Source organism: Ovis aries, chromosome 3 (assembly GCF_016772045.2).
Source record: "Ovis aries strain OAR_USU_Benz2616 breed Rambouillet chromosome 3, ARS-UI_Ramb_v3.0, whole genome shotgun sequence".
Taxonomy (NCBI): domain Eukaryota; kingdom Metazoa; phylum Chordata; class Mammalia; order Artiodactyla; family Bovidae; genus Ovis; species Ovis aries.
The window spans coordinates 218263767-218288687 of record NC_056056.1 but is presented as its reverse complement, the minus strand read 5'-3'; the positions used below and the strand labels follow the sequence as shown (position 1 = coordinate 218288687).

Below are 24921 nucleotides of genomic sequence, written 5' to 3'. Positions count from 1 at the left end.
TTGCCTAGAGAAATCCATGGACAGAGAAGCCTGGCAGTCTACAGCCCATGGGGTCGCAAAGAGTAAGACACGACTGAGCGACTAACACGGGACTTGCCTGGTGGTCCAGTGGCTCAGACTCTGTTTCCAACGCAGGGGGCATGGGTTCAATTCCTGGTTGGGCAGGTAAGATCTCATATGTCATGGAGCAGTCAAAAAAATTTTTTAAAGGCAGCCTAAGCTGGTAAGTGACAAGTGGTGAGCGGAGACCCCGGAGGTCCCCTGTGGGGAGAGGGAGATGTCCCTGACTGTGACAGTGGGGCCGGCCACCCACCCTCTCACTCGCCGCCCACCATCAGAAACCAGGGCCTGGCCCTCTTCGCTCAGCCGTGGCCGCCCGCCGCTCTCCTCCTAACTCATCTTCCACTTCCAGCCTCTCTTCCTCCAGCCTCAGCTTCATCTTCAGTAGGTCACACTGTGTCCTTAAGGTCACCTTATTCTGGTGTTTAAGGCTCTACACGAGCCCTTCACCCACCTGCCCGCATCACTTCATGGCTCCTACGGTGCTCGGTGCCCAGCTAAGCACATGAGGTCAGCACGCGAGGAAGCAGCCATTTCTAAAGGAGCAGGCCTGACTGTATAGCCTGTAGCCCCTCAGGAGACCAACGCGTGGGTTCCTGGGAGGGTGTCCCACTGCTATACCCCCTCAGAATTCCCCTTTGGGAAGAGGAAGGAGGACACGGAGCTAACATTGACCCCAAGCGCAACAATCTGGAGAAGGAAGGGACACTCTCTCTGTTTCGGAGATGCTGAGACCACAGGAAGCAGGGGCACCAGGATGAGGGCTGAAGTCCGGGGCTTGGAGGTCCAGTTACGCAGAAATCAGTGACTTGAAGATAGAATTCTTATGACAAACACGATCCCCAAGGCCTGCCTTGTTCTCCAGAATGGCCTCTGGGCAAAACTCGGGCATTTGACCAAGATCAACACTCTCTCCCAGATGGAAGACGAGCCCCCTGTGAAGAAGGGTGAGGCCACAGCTCTGAGCTGGCAAAAGCCAGGAAAACTGGCCGTTTTGCAAGTTGAGGAAGGAGAGCGTGTTGTGAGAATATAAACACACAGCAGATCGTGTGTGTGTGTGTGTGTGTGTGTGTGTGTGTGTGTCTGTGTGTGGAAAAGGACACAGCTTGTGCTGAAAAGGCAGGTTGCATTTTGCAAGTCTGCGTGAGCACAAAATCAGGGAGCATATGAGGTTTTGTGGGGCTTTTCCAGTGGCTCAGTGGTAAAGAATCTGCCTTCAGTGCAGAAGACACAGGAGATGCAGGTTTGATCCCTGGGTCAGGAAGACCCTCTGGAAGAGGAAATGGCAACCCATTCCAGTATTCTTGCCTGGAAAATTCCATGGACAGAGGAACCTGGCAGGCTAACAGTCCATGGGGTTGAAAGAGTTGGACACAACTGAGCTACTAAACAACAACGAGGGTTCATATGTGCAAACTCCAGTTTTGTAGGGAGTCATATCTAAGATAAAGAACACAAAATGAGAAACAAAGAATTTCTAGGCAGTCTTTCAGGGCTTTGGAAAGAACTCTTACAAATGAGGGGCTGGGAGCTTACACTTCATCAGAGTCACAATAAACGTGCCTCTGAGGGTCCATTTAAGAGAGAGGAAAGAGTTAATAAAAATATTTTGTGTGTAAAGAAAAAGATGAAAAAACCAACACAGCATATGGGTACCAGGGGCAAATAATGGAAAGAAATTTGGGCTTTGGAGTCCACAAGACCCAGGTTAGAATTCCATCGCTTAGTAGTTGTGTGACTGTAAACCAGTTTCTTAACCTCTCTGAGCCTCAGCTTTCTCATCTGCAAAATGGAGATAAAAGCACCTGCTGAACTGAGCTGTTGTGAAGATAAGAGAGACGACGGATGTGAAGGGCCCAGCATGGAATGGAAAGACGTGCTCAGCAAAGACTACGGGATGTGCACAGACAAGCAAGAGAATTAACAGGGAGCGTAGGAGCATGCGTGGACAGGGAAGGTAAAATGATATGCTGGACAAGACCACAGGGTGGCCAGGGTCGGGTCAGGAAGCGTGTGTGTATGTCGAGATCATGACTCAGGGTTAGGAGCACCCCCGGCCCCTGCCCCGCCAGCCCCTTCCCAACCTGTCCCACCTCCTCACTCCCCAACACACAGGGCAGTCTGAACAGCAAAAGCTCAGTAAGCAAGAAAAGGGAGCCCTGGAGAAGATGTGCTCTGGGATGTCCCAGAGGACCGCGCCCTGCCACCCCCTGACCGCCACACCCCCCGCCCCAAACACACACTCACTGAATGAACTGCAGCCCCTTCTCGATGTCCGCCTTCCGTCTCTGCCTCTCCATCAGTCTCTGCGGAGAGAACGCCGTCCATCAGGAAGTCAGTGGGGCTGGTCACCGTCCACCCCCACCTCCCCACCATGTGTCCCCTCACTCCCTGCTCACCCCATCTCACAGGGTGTCGCAGTGTCCCTGAGGGCGGTGACCCATCTCAGGGACCACACAGACCTCCAGCACACAGCTCTCCATCCACACCTGCACCCCCACCGGACCCTGAGTTTGTACAGCACTTTCAATAGACAGGGGGGTTCATGAAGGCCACCCGCCCTTCCCCACACATGGCTGGGGCTGCCAAACTGCACAGGACACCCTCAAGTTCAAGGGGAAAGTCTTGCTTTACCAGCAAGCACAGTTTAGAGAGAAGAAACACAGAAAACGCCACCATGGCCATGATTATAGCTGCAATGTAGCATAACACGTGGGCCAGACACTGTGTATCAGGCTCACTGAATCTGCCAGGAGGTGGGTATCTATTTTGTGTGTGTGTGTGGTATCATGTGGCATATGGGATCTTAGTTCCCTGACCAGGGACTGAACTCATGCCCCCTGCACTGGAAGTACAGAGTCTTAACCACCGGACCACTAGGGAAGTCTCGAGGTGGGTGTCACTTTGTCCCCATTTTACCAGTACACTGAAGCTCAGGGAGCCCCCGTCATAAGCTGGCTGGCCTCCACACCAGGCCGCGGTGGCCTGGTACCCACACCATTCCGGTGAGGTGGTGTGAATTCCCCATGTTATGGATAAGGAAAGACCGAGGCTCAGGGAGGCTGAAGGGTGGCCCAAGGCAGCATAGTAAATGAATGGCGCTGAACTTGTGCAGGGATCTGCTCCAGAGATGAAGAGAGTCAAAACGGAAGGCGGGGGTGCTTCAGGAGAAAGGAGGCGCAGGCAGAGCAGCTAGGGGTCTGGTACCCCAGGGCGAGGGGCCCCCTCACCCCCAGGAGCTGGAAGTTCCTGGCCAGATCCAAACAGCCTGCTGGGCTCCTCCTCCATGCCACCATGGAGCTCAGCTGATCCCACCCAGTGACAGCCCCGAGGGGGCTAGGCCTACCCCAGGGGAGAAACTGAGTCCGGGGCACTCACTGCCCCACTGGCCAGTACTTTTTATCCCAGCCACTTCCAGGCCCTTTCCAGGCTCTGCCCATCAAACCATTACTGTGAGAGGATTCAGGCGAGGCTGGGGGATGGGATAGCCGGGGACTGCAGGACCCCTCCAGCTTCATATCTCTGCCCCGCACAACATCTTCAGAGGGCTGATATGCAGACACAGGCAGAGGAACCTCACTGCCTCACTGGCAAAGAGGTCTAAAAAAGTATAAAAAACACCTAACTACTTTGGAGAGGCAGCAAGTATACCAAATTGATACTTTCTAAAAATTCTCTGCTTCCTTGTTCTTTATTCCCCACCCTGGGTTCGACCACCTTGTCCTCACATAAGGTAAGCGGGCAGGGGGTCACTATCCCCATTTTCCAGATGAGAAGAGTGAGACACAAAGAAATGAAATCTCTTTCCCAAGGTCACTTAACCCGTGGCTGGAACCCAGCTCATCAAGAGGCCACAGCCCTACCAACACTCCAAGCCGTGAGATGGCATGTGGCCCAGGTCAGGCAGGGTGGCCCTGAGGCTCCAAGGAGACGGATAAGAGCATTAAGAGCGAGGGGCTCAGGCCACGGGAACCTTGCTCCCCCCGCCGGTTCGTGCGAGGAGGGCTGAAGCCATGCTGCGTCTTCAGGCTCCCAGAGCAGCACTGCTCACACCCGTTCCCCTCTCCAGGCAGGACCGGGGCCACTGGCAAGCACTCACTATGTGTCTGCCGGCCCTGCCAGGGCCTTGGACTCAGACCCAGGTGTGAGGGCCAGCATTTGCACACCACGTGACTCTGGATCGTGGTCATGTGCCTGACGGATGGGGAAAATGGGGCTGATGGCGTTCCCGACGCGCTGGCTGTCATGGGTTCAGAAGATGACACGTGCGGAAGTCCTGGCTCGGAGCGACAGTCCAACAACCGTGCGCGTGTGTGTCATCCACTCCCTCTTGCCAAAGATGCTGCAAGTGTTTCCTGCGATGGACCTAACCGCTGAGACCCTGTTCTCCTGCAGGAGGCGGGCAGCAGTGGCCCCAGGCTGCCCGCGTCTCCCCGAGCCGGCCTCTTGGTCGGTCTCCTAGCCCTCGGTGTCCCTGTCTGTGATACAAGCGCTCATCATCCTTACACCCACGCCCCACATCAGGGCTCCAGCCAGACGGCCTGGGGGGTTTCCCACCTCCAGGCTTTTGCCTTTGCCGTTCCTTCTGCCTATGCTGCCATGCTCCTCCATGCATCCTTGTTAATGAAACTCCATACATCCTTTCAAGCCCGGTTCCTCCATGGAGCTGCTCCTACTCTCTCCAACAGCACCATCGCACACTCAGTTACCCCATTTCCTGGGAACCTGGTGTCAGACCCAACCCTTGCCCTGGAAGAGAGGCTCATTGGGTGGAAAGACAACAGCGCAGCCCAGCACTGGCCAGGAAGCTGGGGGAGAGTGGGGGGTGGGAGGGAAGAAGGACCATGCAGGCCTGGACCAGCAGCAGCCCAGGGCGTGGCCAGAGTGACTTCCCCCGAAGCAGTCATGCCCATGGCCACCACACCCATGGTCTCCCCATCCGTCCCTCCCCACCACCTGGGGTGGTGCCTGCCCCCACTTCCTCAATGCCATCACAGGGGTCTTTCAAACCACAGATCAGACCCCGTACTCCCCAGCCGAGAGCCTCTCTTGACCTTTGCTGGTCAACTTCCCCACACCAGCACACACCTCATGGGAACACGTGCCCTGTTGCTCCCCTACTCCAACCCCCCTGGGCCCCATTCAGCCCACAGTCTTCTCAGAAAACCTTGGGGGTCACAGATACGTCTCTGCGTCAGTTCTCTAGGCCCTGAGGTCTGAACAGACTTAACAAACAAATGCTGCCTGTAACCATCCTAGTGGTAATTCCTGACAAATCTGAACCTCACACCAGGGAATAAACATTCTCTTTATTCTCTGCCCCAGGCAGTATGAAGGCTCCGCAGCTGGTGGGCGTGAATGCGTTTCTCTGACCACCAAAATCCCAAAGCAGCAGTGCAGACACACACGTGGGCTATGCAGAGGGGTTCCGATCCCCTCTGAGCGGCAGTCTCCTGCTGCGTAAATCGGAGATTACAACTAGTGCCCACCAACAGGATTAATACATAGAAGGCCCTCATTTCAGGGCCTGGTACACAGCAGACAATAAATGACTGCCGTTAGATCAGAATTCCTATGCTGAATATTCCAGTCAACACTCAGAGTATGTCCATTACATGCAGATGAGAAGAAGAGCTTTAGAAGAGCCACCAGCCGCCTGCGATCAGCTAAAGAAAAGCCGCCCCGTTGTGGGCCTGCTGAGAATTCAGCAATGAACAAAGGTGACAAGGTCTCCCCCTGTTTATAGAGCACATGTTCTGGGGGAGGAGGGACACCACATTTAGATTTAGGGGACTTTGGTGGTCCAGTGGCTAAGACTTCCAACGCAGGGGGCCTGGTTCAATCTCTGGTCAGGGAACTAGATCCCACATGCCTCAGTGAAGATCAAAGATCCTGAGTGCTGTATGCAATGAAAGACTTGGTGCACCCCAATAAATTAATAAATAAATATTTTTTAAAAATCAAAGGAACAAATAGATTTAAATTGTAATAATAAAGGAGAAGATAAGAAGATAGAGTGACAGGGTGCTATAATTATATACAGGACTCGGGAACAGAGACCTCAGTGACCAGAGGGTACAAGTCATTGTGAATGTTTGGGGGAAAGTATTGAGGCAAAAGGAACAGTGGGTGCAAAGGTTCTGAGGTAGAAATTGGTTGGCGTATTTGAGGAGGAACAGGGAGGCCAGTGTGGATGGACCGGGGTGGGTACTTGGGAGCATGGTGAGTAGGGAGACTCTGCCCTACACGAAAACGTGTTGTCATTAAACAAATGAGATTTACTTAAATTTCACTACGACCCCATCAGGCAGGAAAATAGTGCTTCCAAGAGGCTAGGGAAGTTGCTCATGAGCATGTAGGGATGGTGGGGCCTGGGTCAAAAGGCCTGGAGAGATGAGCCTCAGATAGCCACCTTGACAAATCCCACGTGAGCAAAGACATGCCCTCCACAGCCCCAGAAGGCACCGAACGCCCCACATGCCTCCCCTTTCCTCAGTTTCCCTCCCCTGGGAAGAACATTTTTACAGGTGGTCGTTACGAATTAAATGTTTGTGTTCCCGGCCAAATGCATGTGTTGAAGCCCTAAGTGTGACCGGCTGTACTTGCAGACACAGCCTCTGAGGATGGAATTCAGGTTTCATGTAGTCACGAGCAGAGGGTTCTGATCCAGTGTTTTGTTCTGGCAGACTGTCTAGACGAATATAGATTTTGGTACTGAGAAGTGGAGTGTTGCTATAACAAACACTAAGCATATGGAAGCGGCTCTGGAGCCGGATGCTGAGTAGAGACTGAAAAGGCTTTGAGGTGCATGCTACCAAACCCCTAGAGTGCCATGGAAGGGCTGCTGGCAAAAGGTGTGTGTGCTCAGGCGTGTCCGACCCTTTACAACCCCGTGGACTGCAGCCCGCCAGGCTCCTCTGTCCATGGGATTCTCCATGCAAGAATACTGGAGTGGGGTGCCATGCCCTCCTCCAGGGGATCTTCCCGACCCAGCGACCGAACTGTAGTCTCCTGCCTCTCCGTTGGTAAAGACATGGACACGAAAGGCAATTCTGGTAAGAACTCAGAGGAAAATGAAGGATAGGTTACCTGAAACTGAAAGAAAGGTGATGCTTGTTAAAAAGTGACCAAGTACTCCACTGAACTGTGTTCTTGTGTTTGGCGGAGGGTAGACTTTCCATGTGATGAAACTGGTATTTAGCAGAGGCGCACAGGAGCAGTGGCACGGGTCTAAGCCAAGTCTAAGCCAAGTCTAGAAGTGTTGGCACGGGTTCTCCTTACTGCTTATGCTAAAATGCAGAGAAGAGAGATGAATTGAAGAAGGGATTGTTTAACAAAAGGAACCAGAACGATCCATATCTATAGCCATAATGTATTCATATTGCAAAAAAAAAAAATGAGGAGTGTTCTGAGAAGCACACCAGAACAACTGTTTGGTGTGTGGCTGAACAACTGTTTGGTAAGGAGATTAGTACAGATCAAACCAGCCATCAGCAGAAATCAGAAACAGAGATGGGATTATAGCAGCAGAAATAATGCCAGTCTGAACTGAAGGGGACAGAGGAAACTGAATGACAGAATGAAGGAAGGCTATCATTAAACAGAATGAAATCATCCCATCTCAGCAACATGGATGGACCCAGAGACTGTCATACTGAGTGGAGTGAGTCAGACAGAGAAGGAGAGACATTGCATGATATCCCTTATATGTGCAATCTAAAAATAAATGATACCCCAAAATAAATAAATAAATAAATAGAAATAGAAATGATACAAAATGAACTTACAAAACAGAGAGAGACTCATGGACTTAGAAAACAGCCTATGGCTGTCAGATAGTTAGGGACTTCAGGAAGGTCATGTACACACTGCTATATTTAAAACGGATCACCAACAAGGACCTACTGTAGAGCACATGGAACTCTGCTCGATGTTATGTGCCAGCCTGGATGGGAGGGGGGTTGGGGGAGAAAGGATGCGTGCGCGTGTGGCTGAGTGCCTTCACCGTTCACCTGAAACCACCACCACATTGTCCACGGGCTATACCCCAATACAAAATAAAAAGCTTAAAGTTTGGGAGGAAAAAAGAGATCATTTTTCTTCTTGAGCTTAAAAGAAAAAAAAAAAGAGTAAAGAGAAGGCTGTAGGACTTCCGAAATTCTACGGGACAGGACAACAAAGCTACATGGCTAAAAACATGCTCTATTCTTTAAGAAAAAGGAAATATAACCCTAAGTTGATTCAGGGATCATCAGGGCTGCCTGCTCCATTTCAAAGGGTGGGGCCGCTGCTTCCTTTTCTACAAGCCCAGAGTCTTGGGGTGCAAAGTGCTGGCAAAGCTGTGGGGGTGATGCTGCGCCCCAGGGGCCCAGGAAGGAGGAATATCAAACCAAAGAAGATGCTTCTCAAGCCTTAAAATTGAATGGAATTCACCCCACTGGGCTTTGCACACACTCGGAACCTGTGACCTCTTTCTTCTTTCCCATGAATCCCTTTGAGAAGGAGAATGTGGTTCCCATGCCCGTCCCACCACTGCGCTTTGAAAGCTTGTGACTTGCCTGGTTTCACAGGTTCACAGCTGGAGAGGAATTCTGCTTCAGAAGGAATCATCCCTCTTGTCTCAACCATATCTGATTCAGACGAGACTCTGGACTTGAGAGTTGATGCAGGAACGAGTTGATAATTTGGGGGTTAATGCGATGGAATGAATCCATTTTGCATGTGATGAGACCATGAATTTTGGGGAGGTGGGAAGAGTAGAATCTAGAGACTGAATGTTTGTGTCCCCCGCAAACCACATGTTGGCAGTCCTAACCACCAATGTGACTGTTAGGAAATAGGGCCTCGAAGGAGGTGATTAAGGTTCAATGAGGCTATAAGGGTAGGGTCCTGGTCTGATAGGATTGATTTCTTTATTAGAAGAGACAACACAGAGTTCTCCCTCCCTCTCCCTACAGGCAGACATCACCAAGAAAAGGCCAGATGAGGCCAGTGAGAAGGCAGCTAGCCATCTGTGAGAAGGAAGAGAGCTCTCAGTAGAAACCAAATCTGTCAGCACCTTGATCTGGGTCATCTACGCTCCAGAACTGTGAGAAAATAAGTGTCTGTTGTTTAAGCCACCCAGTCTATAATATTTTGTTATAGCAGTCAGAGCAGACCAAGACAGTGGTTAAAAGATCACTGGTTCTCAGCCAAAGAGGGAGGTGAGTTCCTCCAGGGTGAGGGTCAGGCATGACTCGGAGAGGGCACTTGGTGGAAGGGCAAGGAGCACGTAAGCCAAATAAATCTTGTTTCTTTCTAAAGAAAAAAGTCCAAGGAGAAAACCAAGGCCCCAGTCTCCCCAGAATCCCATCACCAGACTGGGCAGTCCCCTCCCCCCAGCTCTGGGTCCAGTTTCTTGTAATTTAGGAATTCTAAGTGGGACCTGACTCAAATAAGCTCGTCTCAGAAATACCGCTGTGAATTAAAAGAACCAACAGAAAATGATTCCATCAATATGTCAGCATGGTATGTGACCTCACACCCAGGGGCATGCTGGTTCAAATCCAAGATTTGGCTCCCTATTAACTGCATATGAGCTGCTTAATTTCTCAGTGTCTCACTTCCCTCGCCTCTAAAACAGAAGCAGTAGCTACTGTCAGGGGTTGTTGTGAAAGTTCAATGACATGTTTGACACAAGATACGCATTTACTATCAACTATTTTTATTCTATAATCACTACGATTACTTAAAAGGAGGAGCAAAGAACATAAAACAGGAAATTCACAGGAAACACAATTCATTAAGGAAAGATACTCAGGGGACTTTCCTGGTGGTCCAGTGGTTAAGAATCCATCGGCCAATTCAGGGGACACAGGTTTGATCCCTGATCTGGCGAAGTCCCACATTCCTTGGGGCAGCTAAGCCCATGTGCCACAACTATTGAGCCTGCGCTCTAGAGTCAGGGAACCACAACTACTGAAACCCGTGCACCCTAACGCTGGTGCTCAGCAACAAGACAAGCCACCACAATGAGAAGCCTGCACACTGCAGCTACAGAGTCACGACTAGAGAAAAGCCCTCGCAGCAACAGAGACCCAGCACAATCAAAAATAAATAAATAAATACGATTATTAAAAGATAATTAAAAAAATAAGATACGCAAATAATATAAACAGGAAATTCACAGGAACATAACTCATTAAGAAAAGATACTCAGAGGACTTCCCCAGTGCTTCAGTGGTTAAGAATCCACCTGCCAATGAAAAGGACGCGGGTTCTATCCCTGGTCTGAGAAAATCCCACATGCCCTGGGGCAGCTAAGCCCATGCACCGTAATTATTGAGCCCTAGAGCCCTGCGCTCCACAACAAGAGAAGTCACTGCAGTGAGAAGCCTGTTCTCGGCAACTAGAGAAAGCCCATGCACTGCAGTGAAGACTCAGCACAGCCAAAAGAAATAAATATAATTTAAAGAAAAAAAAAACCACATTAAAACAACAAGACAGCTCTTGTCACCTATGAGGCTAATGAAAGGAGAGAGCCTGGTCAATGAGGTGAAGGAAAGAGCACTCTCCAACACTGTCAACGCACTCAGCCTGTGAACTGGTGAGGTCTCTGTGAAGCAACACCTACCAAAATGAGCAAGCTGCCTACCCAGCAGCCAGCATCACTTCCTCTGTCTGCACACAGCAGGACAGGTGAACCTGCACTGGGCTAAACCAATCATAATGGTTCTTTTCCTTACCAGTGATTGGCTTGGGCAAGGGCATGTGACATCATCCCAGCCAATAGGAAGGAGGGGAAATCAGCCAAGGGGCTTCTGGGCAAGATTTCCTTCACACTTAAAATGGGACTGAAACTAGAGGGGTCGGATGGGGAGGGAAATGGGAGGGGGGTTTCAAAAAGGAGGGGATATATGTGTATCTATGGCTGATTCAATGTTGAGGTTTGACAGAAAACAACAAAGTTCTGTAAAGCAATTAACCTTCAATTTAAAAAAAACTTAAAAATAATAAATAAAATGGGACTGCAGTGATAATCCCCTTTTCTGGTACTGTGTACCAGAGTGTAGTTACAAAGATGACCGACCAGAAAGATAGACTGAAGGTGTTTGATGACATGTCTGATAATAAATTAACTGACCCTGGAACTGCTCCAACTCATTTGTCATTTGAGATAATAATAAACTCCATTTTGAGCAAAGAATTGTTACTTGCAGCCAAACCCCTTTCAAATGATAAAATGTCCTTTCCTTTCTACCCAGAAATTTCTCTTCCAAGAATTTAACCTACCAAAATCCTTGTAAAAGCCCGCAAATTATATTTGTACAGGGACATACTTTTTTAAAGAGTAAAAAACTAGAAGCAACCTAAATGTCCATCAGTAAAGAACTGGCTTCATCAAACTACTACATTATGGAATACAAGCAGCTATTTAATCTATAGGTACTGTCATGGAGATGCCTCTGTACATGGTTGAGAAAGGAGAAAAAGAAACAGATTTCAGAACATTTGGGTTTGTATGATTACATCTGTGTGTAATGTGTGTTTATATAAAGAAGGCGTTTGAGAGAATATTCTCCAGTTTCACTGGTTCTTTCTGGGAATCAGTATCTGCCAAGAGGCAAGAGCACACAGACCACGTTCCCTTCTGCTTTAAATGCCTCAGCAGGGTTTGGACATTTTGCAGGGAGAAAGTATTTGCCTTGCAATCTAAAATACAAAATGAGATGACTGACTTGAGGCCAACAGTAGGACAGGGGCCAAATGGGAACCAGTAGCCTGATTTTAAACCCAGTGCTCTGGGACTGCCAAGTGTCCATGGACTGTCCTTCCTAAGAAAAAGACCAAACCATTGACCTGGGAACCAGGAAGGAAACACGATGTTTTTCCCACTTTGGAGAAAGGTTTGAAGATGACAGAATCTAGAGACTCAGATCTTCATCAGACCAGGCAGGGACTATGCCAGGTCCTCCAAAATCTCAACGTCTGGCCTATGTTTGACATAGAGCAAGTGTTCAGGAAATGGTGGTTTGGATGAAAAAGAAATGGATGAATGAGTATCAGTTCATTCAACCCAAGCATGACATAGATAAGAATGAATGAGTGTTGAATAAATGAATGAAAAAACTGATACCAAGATACATTCACAATCAGGTAATAATATTTCCTCAGTGATTATGATGTTCCAGGGACTGTCATGATCCCTATACACATAATACCTTTCTTTTTTTAATATTTATTTTTAATTAGAGGGCAATTGTGTTGGTTTCTGCCGTCCATCAGCATGAATCAGTCATAGGTATACATATGTCCCGTCCATTTTGAGCCTCCCTCCCATCCTCCCTTGTAACTCAGTCGGTAAAGAATCTGCCTGCAGTGCAGGAGACCTGGGTTCGATCCCTGGGTTGGGAAGATCCCCTGGAGAAGGAAATGGCAACCCACTCCAGTATCCTTGCCTGGAAAATCTCATGGACAGAGGAGCCTGGTGGGCTGCAGTCCATGGAGTCGCAAAGAGTCGGGCATGACTGAGCGACTAACACTTACTTACTTGCCCACCTCCCAACCCACATAACACCTTTCTTAAGACTTGCATAATCCTATGACATCGGGACTACTATCATTCCCAATTTGTGGAGGAGCAGAGGGCACAGAGAAGTTAAGTGACTTACCCAAGGTCACACAGTTGGAACTAGGCAGAGCTGGGATTCAAACCCTAGCAGCCTGGCCCCCGAGCCCACGCACATGGGGGCCCACGCATTTAGTGTTGCCCATTAAGCAAAGAGGCCTAGCCCCAGGAACCTCCATCTGTTATCACATTCAAGTCTTCCCCACCCCTCAAAATAATTCCCTCCTCAGATCCCGAATCCCCTTCCGGTGAGCACAACCTTGACTCCCTCTCTCGATCACATTCTGTGAAAGAGTTGTCTATGCTGTCTCCACCTCCACACCTCCCACTCCACTCCCCAACTCACGACAAGCCCACGCTCACTCCACTGAGGGTGCCTGCCGAGGGTCCTCCCCGTCCCAGGGACCTCCTACCTGCTGAGCCCAGGAGGGGCCAGTGTTTTATTGGCCTTTGCTGGGACTGCTGGCTGCATCTGTGGGTCCTTGTCCTCGTCCACCCAGGTCTTCGGCTTCAGGGACAGTGCTCTTGGTCTCCTCACTCCACCTGCTCCCCCTAGATGAGCTCTTGCATCTCATGATCTCATGAGTCAGGTCGATGACTCACAAATCTATTCCTCCCACCCGGCTCACCCCCTCCCCAATATTTCAGATTTGCGTCCTTTACCTTGTAGGAAATGCTACCCAGATGCCCAATACCCAGGCTGCTTATGACCTCTGTGCCTTTCCTAATCCCGAACCCTCTACCTGGAATGCCCTCCCCTTCCCCACCTGCACCCCCAGCCAACTCCTACTCATCCTTTAAGACCCAGCGTAGATGCCTCCGTGTTCAGAAAGTCCTCCTTGGTGCCCATTCCAGTTGAGCTGAGTGTTCTTCTGACTCAATACATTCCAGACTTAACTCAGCAGCTTCTCCCCTAATCCTGCTCCTCCTCCGTCATTCTCCAACTCTAGTCATAGATCCAACCATCATCCTTCTCTCAGTCAATCTCCAGTTCTAGCTTTACCTCTGAAACACTTGTCCACACTTCTCCCATCACCTCCACAAGCAGGCCCTCCATCACCTCTGACCATTGGGCTCCCTGCAATCTGCTGCCAATTGCTGGTCAGGGATCTCTGTCCAATTCACATGTCAGCATCACTCCCTTGCTCAGAACCCTCCGAGATGCATGCGCACACCCACATGAATGTAGGTCTAAAGAAATGTGAGGACCTCCCTGGTGACCCAGCGGCTAGGATTCGACTCTCTCAATGCAGGGGACCCAGGTTCAACCCCTGGTCAGGGAACTAGATCCCACACGACACAGCTAAGAGTTTGCCTGTCACAGTGAAGTTCCTGAGCACTGAGCACGGTACAACTAAGACCCAGCGCAGCCAAACAAATAAGAAATCAATTTTTTAAAAAAGGTGAAAAGTGAATAAGCTCTGTGGTCCAGTAATGTACCAATGTCATTTTTCTGGTTCTGATATTGGCTGGATATCACCATCAAGGGAAGCAGAGTAAAGGGAACCCTTTGTTACCATTTTCGCAACTTCCTGTGAATAAAAAGTTAAAAACAAACAAAACCTTCCATGACACCCACTACCAGGAGGACAAAGGCCAGGCTGTTCATCCAGGGCACACAGTGCCCGTGGCCCGGTCTGGAATGTGACATTCCAGCAACTTTGGACCACGCAGCTTCCTGTTCAAGCTGCCCGCTCTTTCTAGAACAACCCTGATTAATGCCTGTTTCTTAAAGCTCAGCTGAGGTGGCTTTTCTACCAGGAAGGCTGTCTGCCCCAAAGTCCACCCAAGCTCAGCCCCTCAAGCTCACAAGCACGGCAGTGATCCTAGTTAACTGAAAGTATGTGTTCATATCCCCATTCTCTCCCTAAACTAGGTGCTCCTTGAAGGAAGAAGCTGTATCTGCTTTATCTCTCAGCAGCACAGAAAAAAAAATACACTCTGAGTAAGTACAGTCTCATGAAACCTGGAATAAAAGTGAAGATGCAGAGTTCAGTCATCATTTATTGAGCACTTTCTCTTACCGGATATTATTCTGAGTTGTTTGTTCCGTTTAAGTCTTGTCTGACTCTTCGGAAACCCCATGGGCTGTATCCAGCCAGGCTCCTCTGTCCATGGGATTTCCCAGGCAAGAATAGTGGAGTGGGTTGCCATTTCCTTCTCCATGGAATCTTCCCGACCCAGGGATTGAACCTGCGTCTCCTGTATTGGCAGGGGGATTCTTTACCACTCAGCCGCCAGGGAAGCCCTGGTGAGCTTTAACTATAATGCTATACTAAGATACTATCCAATTAAAATAAGTTAATTTTAAAAAGATACTATATACCAGTAGAGTAAGATACTATATAAGATACTATATATAACATACTATAAGATACTATATATAACAAGATACTATATATAACATTAAGTATAATGCTTAATCCTTATAACACTCCTTAGGAAAGTACCACTATCACCCTCATTTTACAGATGAGGAAACCAAGGCACAAAGAGATGAAGTGACCTGCCGGGGTTAGTTACTAAGTGACGAAACTGGGCTTTGAACTCTGGCACTTGGGTTCTGGGGCTCAGAGAGTGTCACATCCCAACTCAAAAGTGCTCCCCCACCCCCGCAGGCTGCCTTTAGCCTGGACCTGCACTCCACCTCCCCACCCCCCGCACCCCCGGCACTCACCTGCCCCACTGCAGCGTGCGGACAGGTTACACACTGCACGAACACTATCTGAGCTTACGTCATCTCCACGCCTGGCACTTCTCCCGACTCACCAGGCCCTCGACGGCTACCCAGAGAGCCCAGGAAGCCTTTAATTCCATGGTCTCTGACCTCACTCGTCAGCTCTCCGGGTCTGCATCTACCCCTTCCCCTCATCCTCATCCTCATCCGTCCCCATCTGTCCACTGGACTGCCCTCTGCTCCAGGGAAGTCTTTTCTGGGGGTCCCCTGCTGGGTGCCCAGCCACTTCTACGGCAGGAGTTTTGAACACGGGTCCCAAGGAGAGAACTCAGGGGTCTGTAACCGGTTTCCAGGAGTCTGGGAAAACACAACTTTTTTCACAAACTTCTACCTCATACTGACCATCCCCCCCACCAAGTTAGGAACACAGGCAAAACACCCCAAGAGCGCCAGGCACAGAAATCACAGCTTTCTCCGTGTCACGTATCAGCTGCTGCAGACACAACGAAATCTTGGTTCGCGCTCACCCCAACTTCGAAATTATGGTAGTTCCATAGACTCACTGCTGGTTCTTATTTGTTAGTGCATTGATTTAAAAAACAGCCAAACTGTAGTTCAAGAGCATTGATCTCCTTGGTAATCCCGTGTGTTTTCACTGCATGAATCTAGAAAGAGTATTCTGAGAAGGCATTCATGGGTGTCCCCAGGCTGCCTGACAGGTCTGTGGTACAGGGGGCTTGAGAAGCCCTGCTCTCAGGATCAGGTTACTTATCCCTACAGTAATCTCAAAAATAGGTGCTCTTATCCCCACTTTCCACCCAAAAGTGAGGCCTACAAATGTGAAGTCTTTTTATTAAAAAAATAAAGAGACTTGTGGACTTCCCTGGTGGTCCACTGGTTAAGACTCTGTACTTCCAAAGCAGGGGGTGCAGGTTCGATCCTTGGCCGGGGAACTAAGATCCCACATGCAGCGTGAAGTGGCCAAAAAACAAAAAATGAGGCTTGGAGGGCTCCGTGGCTTATCCAAGGCCACAATGCTACCAGGGAAGCAGGCTGCAGGTATGTTCGGGAATGGACATGCAATGGATACCCACAGGCCTCAGCAACCTGTAATTTGTTTCTTTTAATTGGCCACCTTGAACAGAAACCAAGGTTCAAGAAACTTGCCCCAGGCCTCCCCCGGCACCCCACCATAAGCCAAAGTAAAAGCAAGCATCAGCAGCAAGGCCTAATCCCCGCCCTCCCGCAGCACCCTGGCTCCAAAGGGCTTTGACTCAATACTTTCTTCACCTTGTCTTTCTCCTTCCCAGCAACCTAAGGGCCCAATTGCACAGAAGGGTTCACACCTACATCTCTCTCCAGGGGGCCAACGCTCTACTCCTGCTTCTCCATCAAGACCCACCTGCTACGCTGCTAAAGTGAGACATTTGAACAATAACTCTTTTTTTTTTAAATAGAAAAGTAACAGAAGCTTACACTTGGGAGTTATGGGCATGTACACATTAAAAAAAAAAACAAAAAACAGAACTCACCCAGGGTCCCAGAGCTCCGACTGACTGCTTACTATTCTCTTTTTTTATTTTTTTGAGCAATTTGAAGTCACTGCTCCTGTTCATAGCAGGAGAAATCCTGTGGTCCTAACACCTGAGCACCAAGAGTTTCATGAGCTGCTCTGCCTGAATCATGGGCTGAAGAGAGGCCAGAGCAGTGCAAAGGGCCCCGAGCTGGGTTCCCATCATAGCCCTGACCCATGCTAGCTTTCACGGAATCAGTCTGAGCCTCTGTTTTGTCCTTTACAGGATGGAGCTAATGATATCCACCTTGCAAGACTAATGACGACACCTGTGTGTTCAGTCGTGTCCGATTCCTAGAGCCTATGGACTGAGCCCGCCAGGCTTCTCTGTCCGTGGGATTCTCCAGGCAAGAATACTGGAGTGGGTTGCCATTTCCTCCTCCAGGGGATCTTCCCAACCCACAGATCGAACTCGTGTCTCCTGCATTGGCAGGCGGGTTCTTTACCACAGAGCCCCCAGGGAAGCCCTACTTTCTGTCTAGGCCACTCTTTTTGGGCAAGGGCTGTTCTGGACCACTCTGCTACTATTGTTCATTTACTCAACAAATAACCACAGAACACCTTTGTGTGCAGTTGGGCTCTGCCGGAGCCGAGGGAATGAGATTAATGAAGTCCCTGGCCTTGGGGAGCTTGTGGTTCAGGCGTGGAAAAACAAATAAAAAGGTCAGTGTTAAATGCACAAGACAAGCAGAGATACAGATAAGAGTTACACAGAAACTAAAACAGGGATCGTGGCAGGGAATGATGGGGGTGGGGGTGGCTGGGAGCTTAGGGAAGGCCTGTCCTGGGAGGTGGCGTTTAAGAGACAAGGAGCCAGTCACGGGGACCCGGGAGGTGGGTAAGGGCGCACCTGGCACCAAGTGCCGCTCGGTGAATGGCCCTGAGGTGGGAACAAGCTTAGAATGTTCAAGGAAGAGACAGAAGGCCAGTTGAGGCTGCAGGACTGGAATGAGAGCAGGCCAAGCAGGAAGCAAAAGGGGCCGGGGACAGGCTGGGCCTGGTCAGAGAGCTACACGCAGCTCACTCTGTGTGAGAGCCAGCTCTGTGCTCCACGTGTGCTGGGGAACCACTGGAAGGTTTTCAGCAGAGGACTGACAATCGCATCTATTTTTAAAATATCTATTATTATTATTATTTTATATATTGGCTGTGTGGCAGGATCTTAGTTCCCTGACCAGGGATCGAACCCATGGCCCCTGCAGTGGGAGGGCAAGTCTTAACTATTGGGCCACCAGGGGAGTCCTGACAGGGTCTCCTTTAAATCTTGAGAAGACCCCTTAGCTTCTGCCTTGGGGGTGGGTCCTAAGAGGCGAAGGTAGAAGGTTAGTTAGGAGGCTGCCTGCTGTGGGGGTCAAGGCCCAGATCAAGGCGGGCAGTGGAGAAGATTCAGGAACATTCTGGAGGTTATTCAGTATTCATGGCCATCACACTGGGTGGTCTTTATAACTTTCAAAGTTCCTTCATTTAAGTTTCAGAGCAAACCTGAGGCAGATGGGACTGAATCAGCAAGGCCATTTCACAGACCAGAAGACTGAGGCCAAGACTGAGGAGATGCTAGTGCCCTCCTCATGCAGCTAGTGTGTGCTGGAGCAGGGAAGGAAAGCCAGGACTTTGGACCCCTCTGCCTGCAGAGGGACAGGGTTTGACACGGAATGTTCCAGAGCTTAGAGGAGCCTCTGAAAAGAGTCACAGTCTCAGCCTTTGCCTGCAGCCCTCAGGGATGTGCTTGATAGACACTCGCTGGCTGACCCCAGCTCTTGGTCTCAGGGAATCTGACACTCAGTTGGTCCCGTCTCTGAGTCACGCTGCGGACAGAGCAGGAAGAATTTGACGGTGGGTGGGTCACCCCTTGGTTTCTTTTGACTAACAGAGATTTCTCTTATCATGAAGGATTATCATGAGGGTGAACGAGAGACTAGACACAAATCTTAGATAACTAAGGTTTCCAGGCAGGTAAGAAAAGAGCTCAAGAGACTTTACTGGTGGTCCAGTGGTTGAGAATCCACTGTGCAATGCAAGGGACACAGGTTCGATCCCTGGTCAGGGAACTAAGATCCCACGTGCTGCGGGACAACCAAGACTGCACCCTCAGGTGCCTGTGTGCCACAGCTAGAGAGTCTGCGTGCTGCAAGGAAAGATTCCACATGACACAATGAAGATCTTGTGACTAAAACCCCATGCAGCCACATCGATAAATAAATATTTTAAAAAGAAAAAGCAAAGAGCTCCCTGGAAACTGAAACAGCTTGACAGCATCTCTCTGACAGGGCAGCTAAGACCTCAGACTCGGGCTTGGGCTGCCCCTGACCCTCCTGCTCTACTTCAGTCGTATGATCTGGGAACCTTAATCTTCTCATCTGCAAAATGGGGCTGCTAGCAGATTTGGTAACAGAAGGCACACAGAAAGTGCAAGCACAGGATGGGCACACAGCCACATCCAGCTGTGGTTGCTGGCGCTGTAGCTGCTGTGCCCATCCAGCTTGAATCTCAGGCTCCCATCTGGAGCTCGGGAACTGCTGCTGAACTGAAGTCACCTCTAGACAGCTCCTGGATGCAGAAAGGTTGCCTCCCCTTCCCTCTGGGCCTCCAAGGCCTGATGGTGAAATGGCGTTAACACACCTGCAGAAGCCATCAGGGCGCTTGCAAAGAAACAGACTTACTAGGAGAAATAAATAAGGTGGGAAGGAGCCCCATAGCTGGTGCTGACAGAGAAAAGGAAAACGAGCCCGTTTTCTATGGACCATTAAATGTGATGAAAGGAGCTGGCTTCCGTGGAGGCTCCAGGGAGCTGACACATAGCCGTCACTTCATCAACCCCAGCTGAAGCTGCAGTCAGACTCCCTCAGAGGACACCTCCACCCTCTGCTGTCTCAACTGTACCACCACCGGCCCCACGAGTCTCCTGCCTTTCTCCTGCCTAGACTCATGTGGTCCCCAGTGGGCCAACTCAACAGCCAGACTGCCCTGGTTTGCCCTCCAGCTCTGCCACTTACAGGATGACATTTAACCTTCCTGTGCCGCAATTTCTCCATCTGTAAAATGGGGATAAATTATAGCACCCACCTATATACAGCTATCATAAAGATTCAATAAGCTCATCCAGGAGAAAGCACTCACAACAGCTAGCCACTAGCTAATCGCTGGATTGGTGTTTGTGAAGTTACTAAAAATGTTTAAACTCCCCTAGTTCCTCTCATAAAGAGAGCTGAGCACTGAAGAAATGATGCTTTCGAACTATGGTGCTAGAGAAGACTCTTGAGAGTCCCTTGGACAGCAAGGAGATCAACCCAGTCCATCCCAAAGGAAATCAATTCTGCATATTCATTGGAAGGACTGATGCTGAAGCTCCAATACTTTGGCCACCTAATGCGAAGACTCAATTCACTGGAAAAGACCCTGATGCTGGGAAAGACAGAGGGCAGGGGGAGAAGGGGGCGACAGAGGACGAGATGGTTGGATGGCTTCACTGACTCAATGGACATGAATTTGAGCAAACTCCAGGAGACAGTGAAGGATGGGGAAGCCTGGCATGCTGCAGTCCATGGGGTCCCAAAGAGTCAGACACAACTGGGCCACTGAACAACAAAGTTCCTCTCATATGAGTCTCCTGTCCCAATCCCCAGGCACCGGGCTTCTCCCAGAGGTTACCATAAAACATCATCAACTCTCAGAGTTCCTTTTCAGAAAAGGAAACTTGGGGCCGGAGAACCCAAGGGACCACGTGGCAGAGCCTGACTTGAACCTGAACTCACATCTGCCACCTGCACTGTGGGGTGTTCCAGACAACCTGCCCGTTCTGACTTTACACAGCCCTGCCTTTGTCCAGCTCAGCGCCTCTCCTTAGAATGCCCTTTCTCAACCCATCTTTCCAACACGTTATTCTTTTTTTTTCCTTTCCGATGTTTTAAATGGCACTTCTTCTTGGAAGACCTTCCAACCCTCAGGGCAAAATAAATCTTCTTCCTCTACACTGGGACATTATTCAATTTGACAAGACAATAGTTGATCGTGTCTTCCTGGCACTTCCACGGGGGCCTGGGACACAGAGGGTGAATCAGAACCAGTTTCTGTCCTTGGGAGACTCGGGTTAATCATCTGTATCCTTCTCCTTTCCAAGCTACAAGCTCCTCGGCAGTATCAAATCAGGCGCTGGCAGGCACCGGGAACTGAGCTCGGATCTCCATGCTCGGGACCCAGTCTCTTTCCATTACCAGTCTGCCTTCTAAAATCAGGCTACCAGAAGCCGCCTGAGAGGACTTGCACTGGGCCAGCCCCATAAGACCATGGGACACAAGGCTGGTTCAGTGAAACTCTCTGGCCCTGGGGAGCCTGTCAACCTTTAGCCTGGGACCCCACCCCTAGAGTATTTGCCAGTTCAGACTGTCTGGGTCCCTGTTGTTGCTCTCCGTATTTGGGATGGAGATGGTCCAATTCTGACACCATGTAGCCCACTCAACTGTCATACAGGACTGGCTTCAAATCCAGCCAGGTGGCCTTGGGTGACCAGCCACATAAATCCTGTGTTCCTCAGTTTCTTCATCTGTGAAATGGAAATAATAATGCCTACCCCTCACGGAGCTGCTGGAAGAATCAGAGAAAATGTACATCAACGTCCCGGCGCAGAAGCAGTGGTGAGGAGCCCTACTTTTTCTCCACCCCAGCCACACCTCCTCATTCTTTCAAGCTCCAGATCCACCTGCTGGAGGAAACCTTCCCTAACTTTTCCAGGTTACCCTGAGAGCTCTCTCTTCTCTCTGCTCTCACCGCCTGGACCCCAGTATTGATCATCTTGTTCGCTCATTGGTTCACTAGAGTTAACTTTTCTCTTTCCAGCCAGCCTTTAAGTGGCAAACTCAACCCAAGCCTACTCCACAGCATCACACTATACATCATAAGAGGCTCTTGAAGACTAATTTGCTAAGGTAGGCAGGGGTCTGGGAGAGGGTGAAGATTTGGAGGCAGAAAATGAGGCAGGAATCCTAACTCTGTTGTGTGACTTTCCAGGAAGACCTTCAACTCTCTAAGCTTCAGATCTCTCATCTGGAAAATTAAGATTGAAAAATGTCGAGCTGACATGGTTGCTATGGAGGACAGATGAGAGAACATATGTGGAAGCCCTTTTGTTATAAACTAAAAAGTGCTATTTAAAGGATTATTATGTTTGGATTCTCAAATCCAAACCTACTGATGCCTCAACTGACCTATACTTAAGCTTCAAGAGCCCAGATCATCCCACAGAGCTTCTTAGCCCCAAATAATCCACCAAAAACCACATTCTTAATTGTTCATCCTAAACAAAAAGCCAGCAGTCATTCACAGTATCCACGGAACTTCATCCCAGTACAAACGCGCATGCATGCTCAGTGTGTCCGACCCTTCGTGACCCTGTGGATTGCAGCCCGCCAGGCTCCTCTGTCCATGGGCTTCTCCAGGAAATCTTTCTGATCCAGGGATTGAACCCAAGACTCCTGCATTGCAGGCAGATTCTTTACTGCTGAGACACTGGGGAAGCCCTCATCCCAGCTCAAGGATCACAAAAGTCCTCTCCCCATCCTCAGATCTCAACCCTTCTGGAACAGGTTTCTCCCCAGCTTAAGGAAGCCCACACCTCAAACCTGCTCTAATTGTGATCTGCTGAGCATCATTTCTAGCTTGCAGTCCAATTTCCAAGGGAAGTAAAAATGGGGAAAGACAACCAAGGTGGGTATGGTTGTATTTGCGGAGAGGGGAAGAGGAAGACTTGGTAACAGAATGAAAGATTCTGCTGGAATTTTGTGTCCAACAGTTGCTAAACATACTATAATTATCCCATTTGTGTGAGGATTCAAGGATCTGCATTCTGCTATTTTCATGGAACTTGATGAATTGCAAGCTCTGAGGGAAAATGCTAAGAAGTTGGGGTTCAAAGTCTTGTATCCAGGACCAAAGTCCCAGTAAGCAGCCCCAGGGAGATGAAATCCCTGACAAAGCTGCTGGGGGCCCCCAGTCCCCCACTCTGGGCTCAGCCCCCTTCTCCAGCCCCTACTTTTCCCCACTGATGGCATGTAGGCATTACACCCATCAGAGTCCATCAGAGTGAATGCTGATTTTTTTTTTCTCCTGGGAATACTGCTTTGTCTCTGTGAAAGACCCCCAAATCAGGCACCTATAAACGTCCTAGCCGGTCAGATTTTAAGAGGAAATCAGGGAAAGAAAGGGGCAGGCCGGGAAGGGCCCTGAGGCCCGCGGAGGGTAGTAGAGGGGTCCGAGGCCGCCGTGGTGGGTGGCCCTCGGGGACCCACATTCAGGGGGCGCCCCGCAGGCGCTAGAGCTGTCCCCCGAAGCCCCTGCGCGCACCTGGTCAGACGACGGAATCCTCGTAGGCCTAGGAGTCCAGGGACCGATCCCGCGACCGGAAATGCCCCCCTACCCAGACCGCGCCCCCCTTTCCTGCCGCCCTCTCCCCCGGGCCGGGCCGCAGGCCCCGGATCCCCGGGCTCGCGTGGCCGCCGCAGCCCGCACGGGCGGCCCGTTGGCGGCCGCTGTCCTCCGCCCGCGCTGCGGTCCCTCCAACTCCCGGCGCTGCGGGGCCAAGGCGCACACAAAAGGAAGGGGCGCGCTGCCAGCGACGCCCCCGCCAATCGCCAATCCCCTCGAACCCCATCGCGGGGACCCGCAAAGCCTCCGCGCACCCCAAAGCTCCGGACGCCCAAGAGAGAGCCCCCCACGCAAGAAATTCCGAGACACCTCCCGGGGGCTTGCAGAGGCGGCCAAATCACCCAGCGGCAGGTGCCCCCAGCCGCACAATAACTTTGAAACTTTGGGGCTGGGCGCGGGGGCCGGGAGGGGGAGCCCCAAAAAGAAGGAAAGGGGGATTGCGGAGGGGGAGGAGGCTGTGTCTTTATTTTTGCAACATGCACTCTCCGGGCGTCCCCAGCGCAGCTCCGTCCAGGCCAGGGGTCCCGGCGCCTCCGCCCGGCCCGGCGCGGCCCCCGGGTTCCCCGAGCCCTTCCCGCGCCGGCCGCCGGTCCGCGGTCGGGCCCCCGGCCTCTGCCCCGCGGGGCCCGGGCCGCGCGCTGCACTCACCTCGGCCGGGCTGCGCTCCCCGCGGGCCTGCGCCGAGCCCGATAAATGGTATGCTATGACTAGAGGTATGATTACGTTATTATTATTAGTAATAATAAGAGTAAATGCTATTTAATTACGGGCAGCCGCATCCTGCTCCCGGCGCCGCCGCCCCGGCAGCTCCGTCCATGTGGCTCCGGAGCGCTTTACTTTCATTTCCAGCCCCCCCGGCCGGCCGCTCGCGGCAGCACCCGCTGGAGGCTCGGTCTCCCTGCAGTCCCTCCTCCTCGGGTCCTAGAGCGCGGCTTCGCTCGCCGGGCGCCGGGGGTGGGCGGCGCGGGCCGCGCACCTGGGGGCGCAGGGGGCGGGGAAGCCCCCCTTCCTCGCCGGCTGCTCATGCCTGGAATTCATCTTTATCTTCTTTGCAAGTGTCCTGCCCTCTTAGGGCTTTTCTCTTGGCGATTCTGCATTTCTGGGAGGGTGCTGGTCTCCCCGAGCGCCTCCGCCCTTCCTCATGCGTGTAAAGAGCAACCCTCCCCCCCGCCCCCGGCCCCTGAGTTTCCAGCTGCTTTCAGTGTAGGCTCCCCCAAAACCCTAGGAGCCTTGTGCCCTTTTCAAGAGTGGAGACCCAAGGTTGTTGTTTGTCTAGGATCTTTCCCTAAAGGATGTGAGGCCGCTTAGAAGACCCAGTGAATGGGGTGGCAAAGAGTGGGACACGACTTGACCACTGAACAAAGAAGATGCGAGAGTTAACGGGAGATCGCGCGAAGGAGAAACCAGCTTGTCAGAGGCCCTGGCACTGCCTCAGAGCTGGCCAGGTCCAGGCTGGATTTGAATCCAGAGCTTCAGATCCAAACACCGTGTCATCCATCCCACCCTGCCATTGATTCCTAGAGTTCTCGTCCCTCCTCACTTTACACACACGTATATATATGCACATGAATTTCTTTGTTGAGGGGG

General features: G+C 50.8%; 1 protein-coding gene across 9 annotated transcripts in view; it reads right to left on the bottom strand.

The window, feature by feature from the left end:
- Nucleotides 1-24483, bottom strand: part of ZC3H7B (zinc finger CCCH-type containing 7B) — a 55868-nt gene extending 31385 nt beyond the window's left edge. For 4 of the 9 annotated variants that reach the window (XM_060413585.1, XM_060413586.1, XM_060413587.1 and 1 more), the window contains exons 1-3: nucleotides 24311-24483; nucleotides 2308-2366; nucleotides 98-153 (exon numbers count right to left, since the gene is read on the bottom strand). In XM_060413585.1, the coding sequence (XP_060269568.1) occupies nucleotides 98-153; nucleotides 2308-2366; nucleotides 24311-24359 (164 nt within the window). In that variant the 5' untranslated portion in view covers nucleotides 24360-24483. Of the gene's footprint in view, nucleotides 1-97; nucleotides 154-2307; nucleotides 2367-7149; nucleotides 7350-23253; nucleotides 23317-23982; nucleotides 24182-24310 lie in introns of those variants that run through there. The other 5 variants (XM_027968145.2, XM_027968149.2, XM_060413589.1 and 2 more) reach the window with 4 other exon arrangements.
- Nucleotides 24484-24921: the final 438 nt, after the last annotated feature.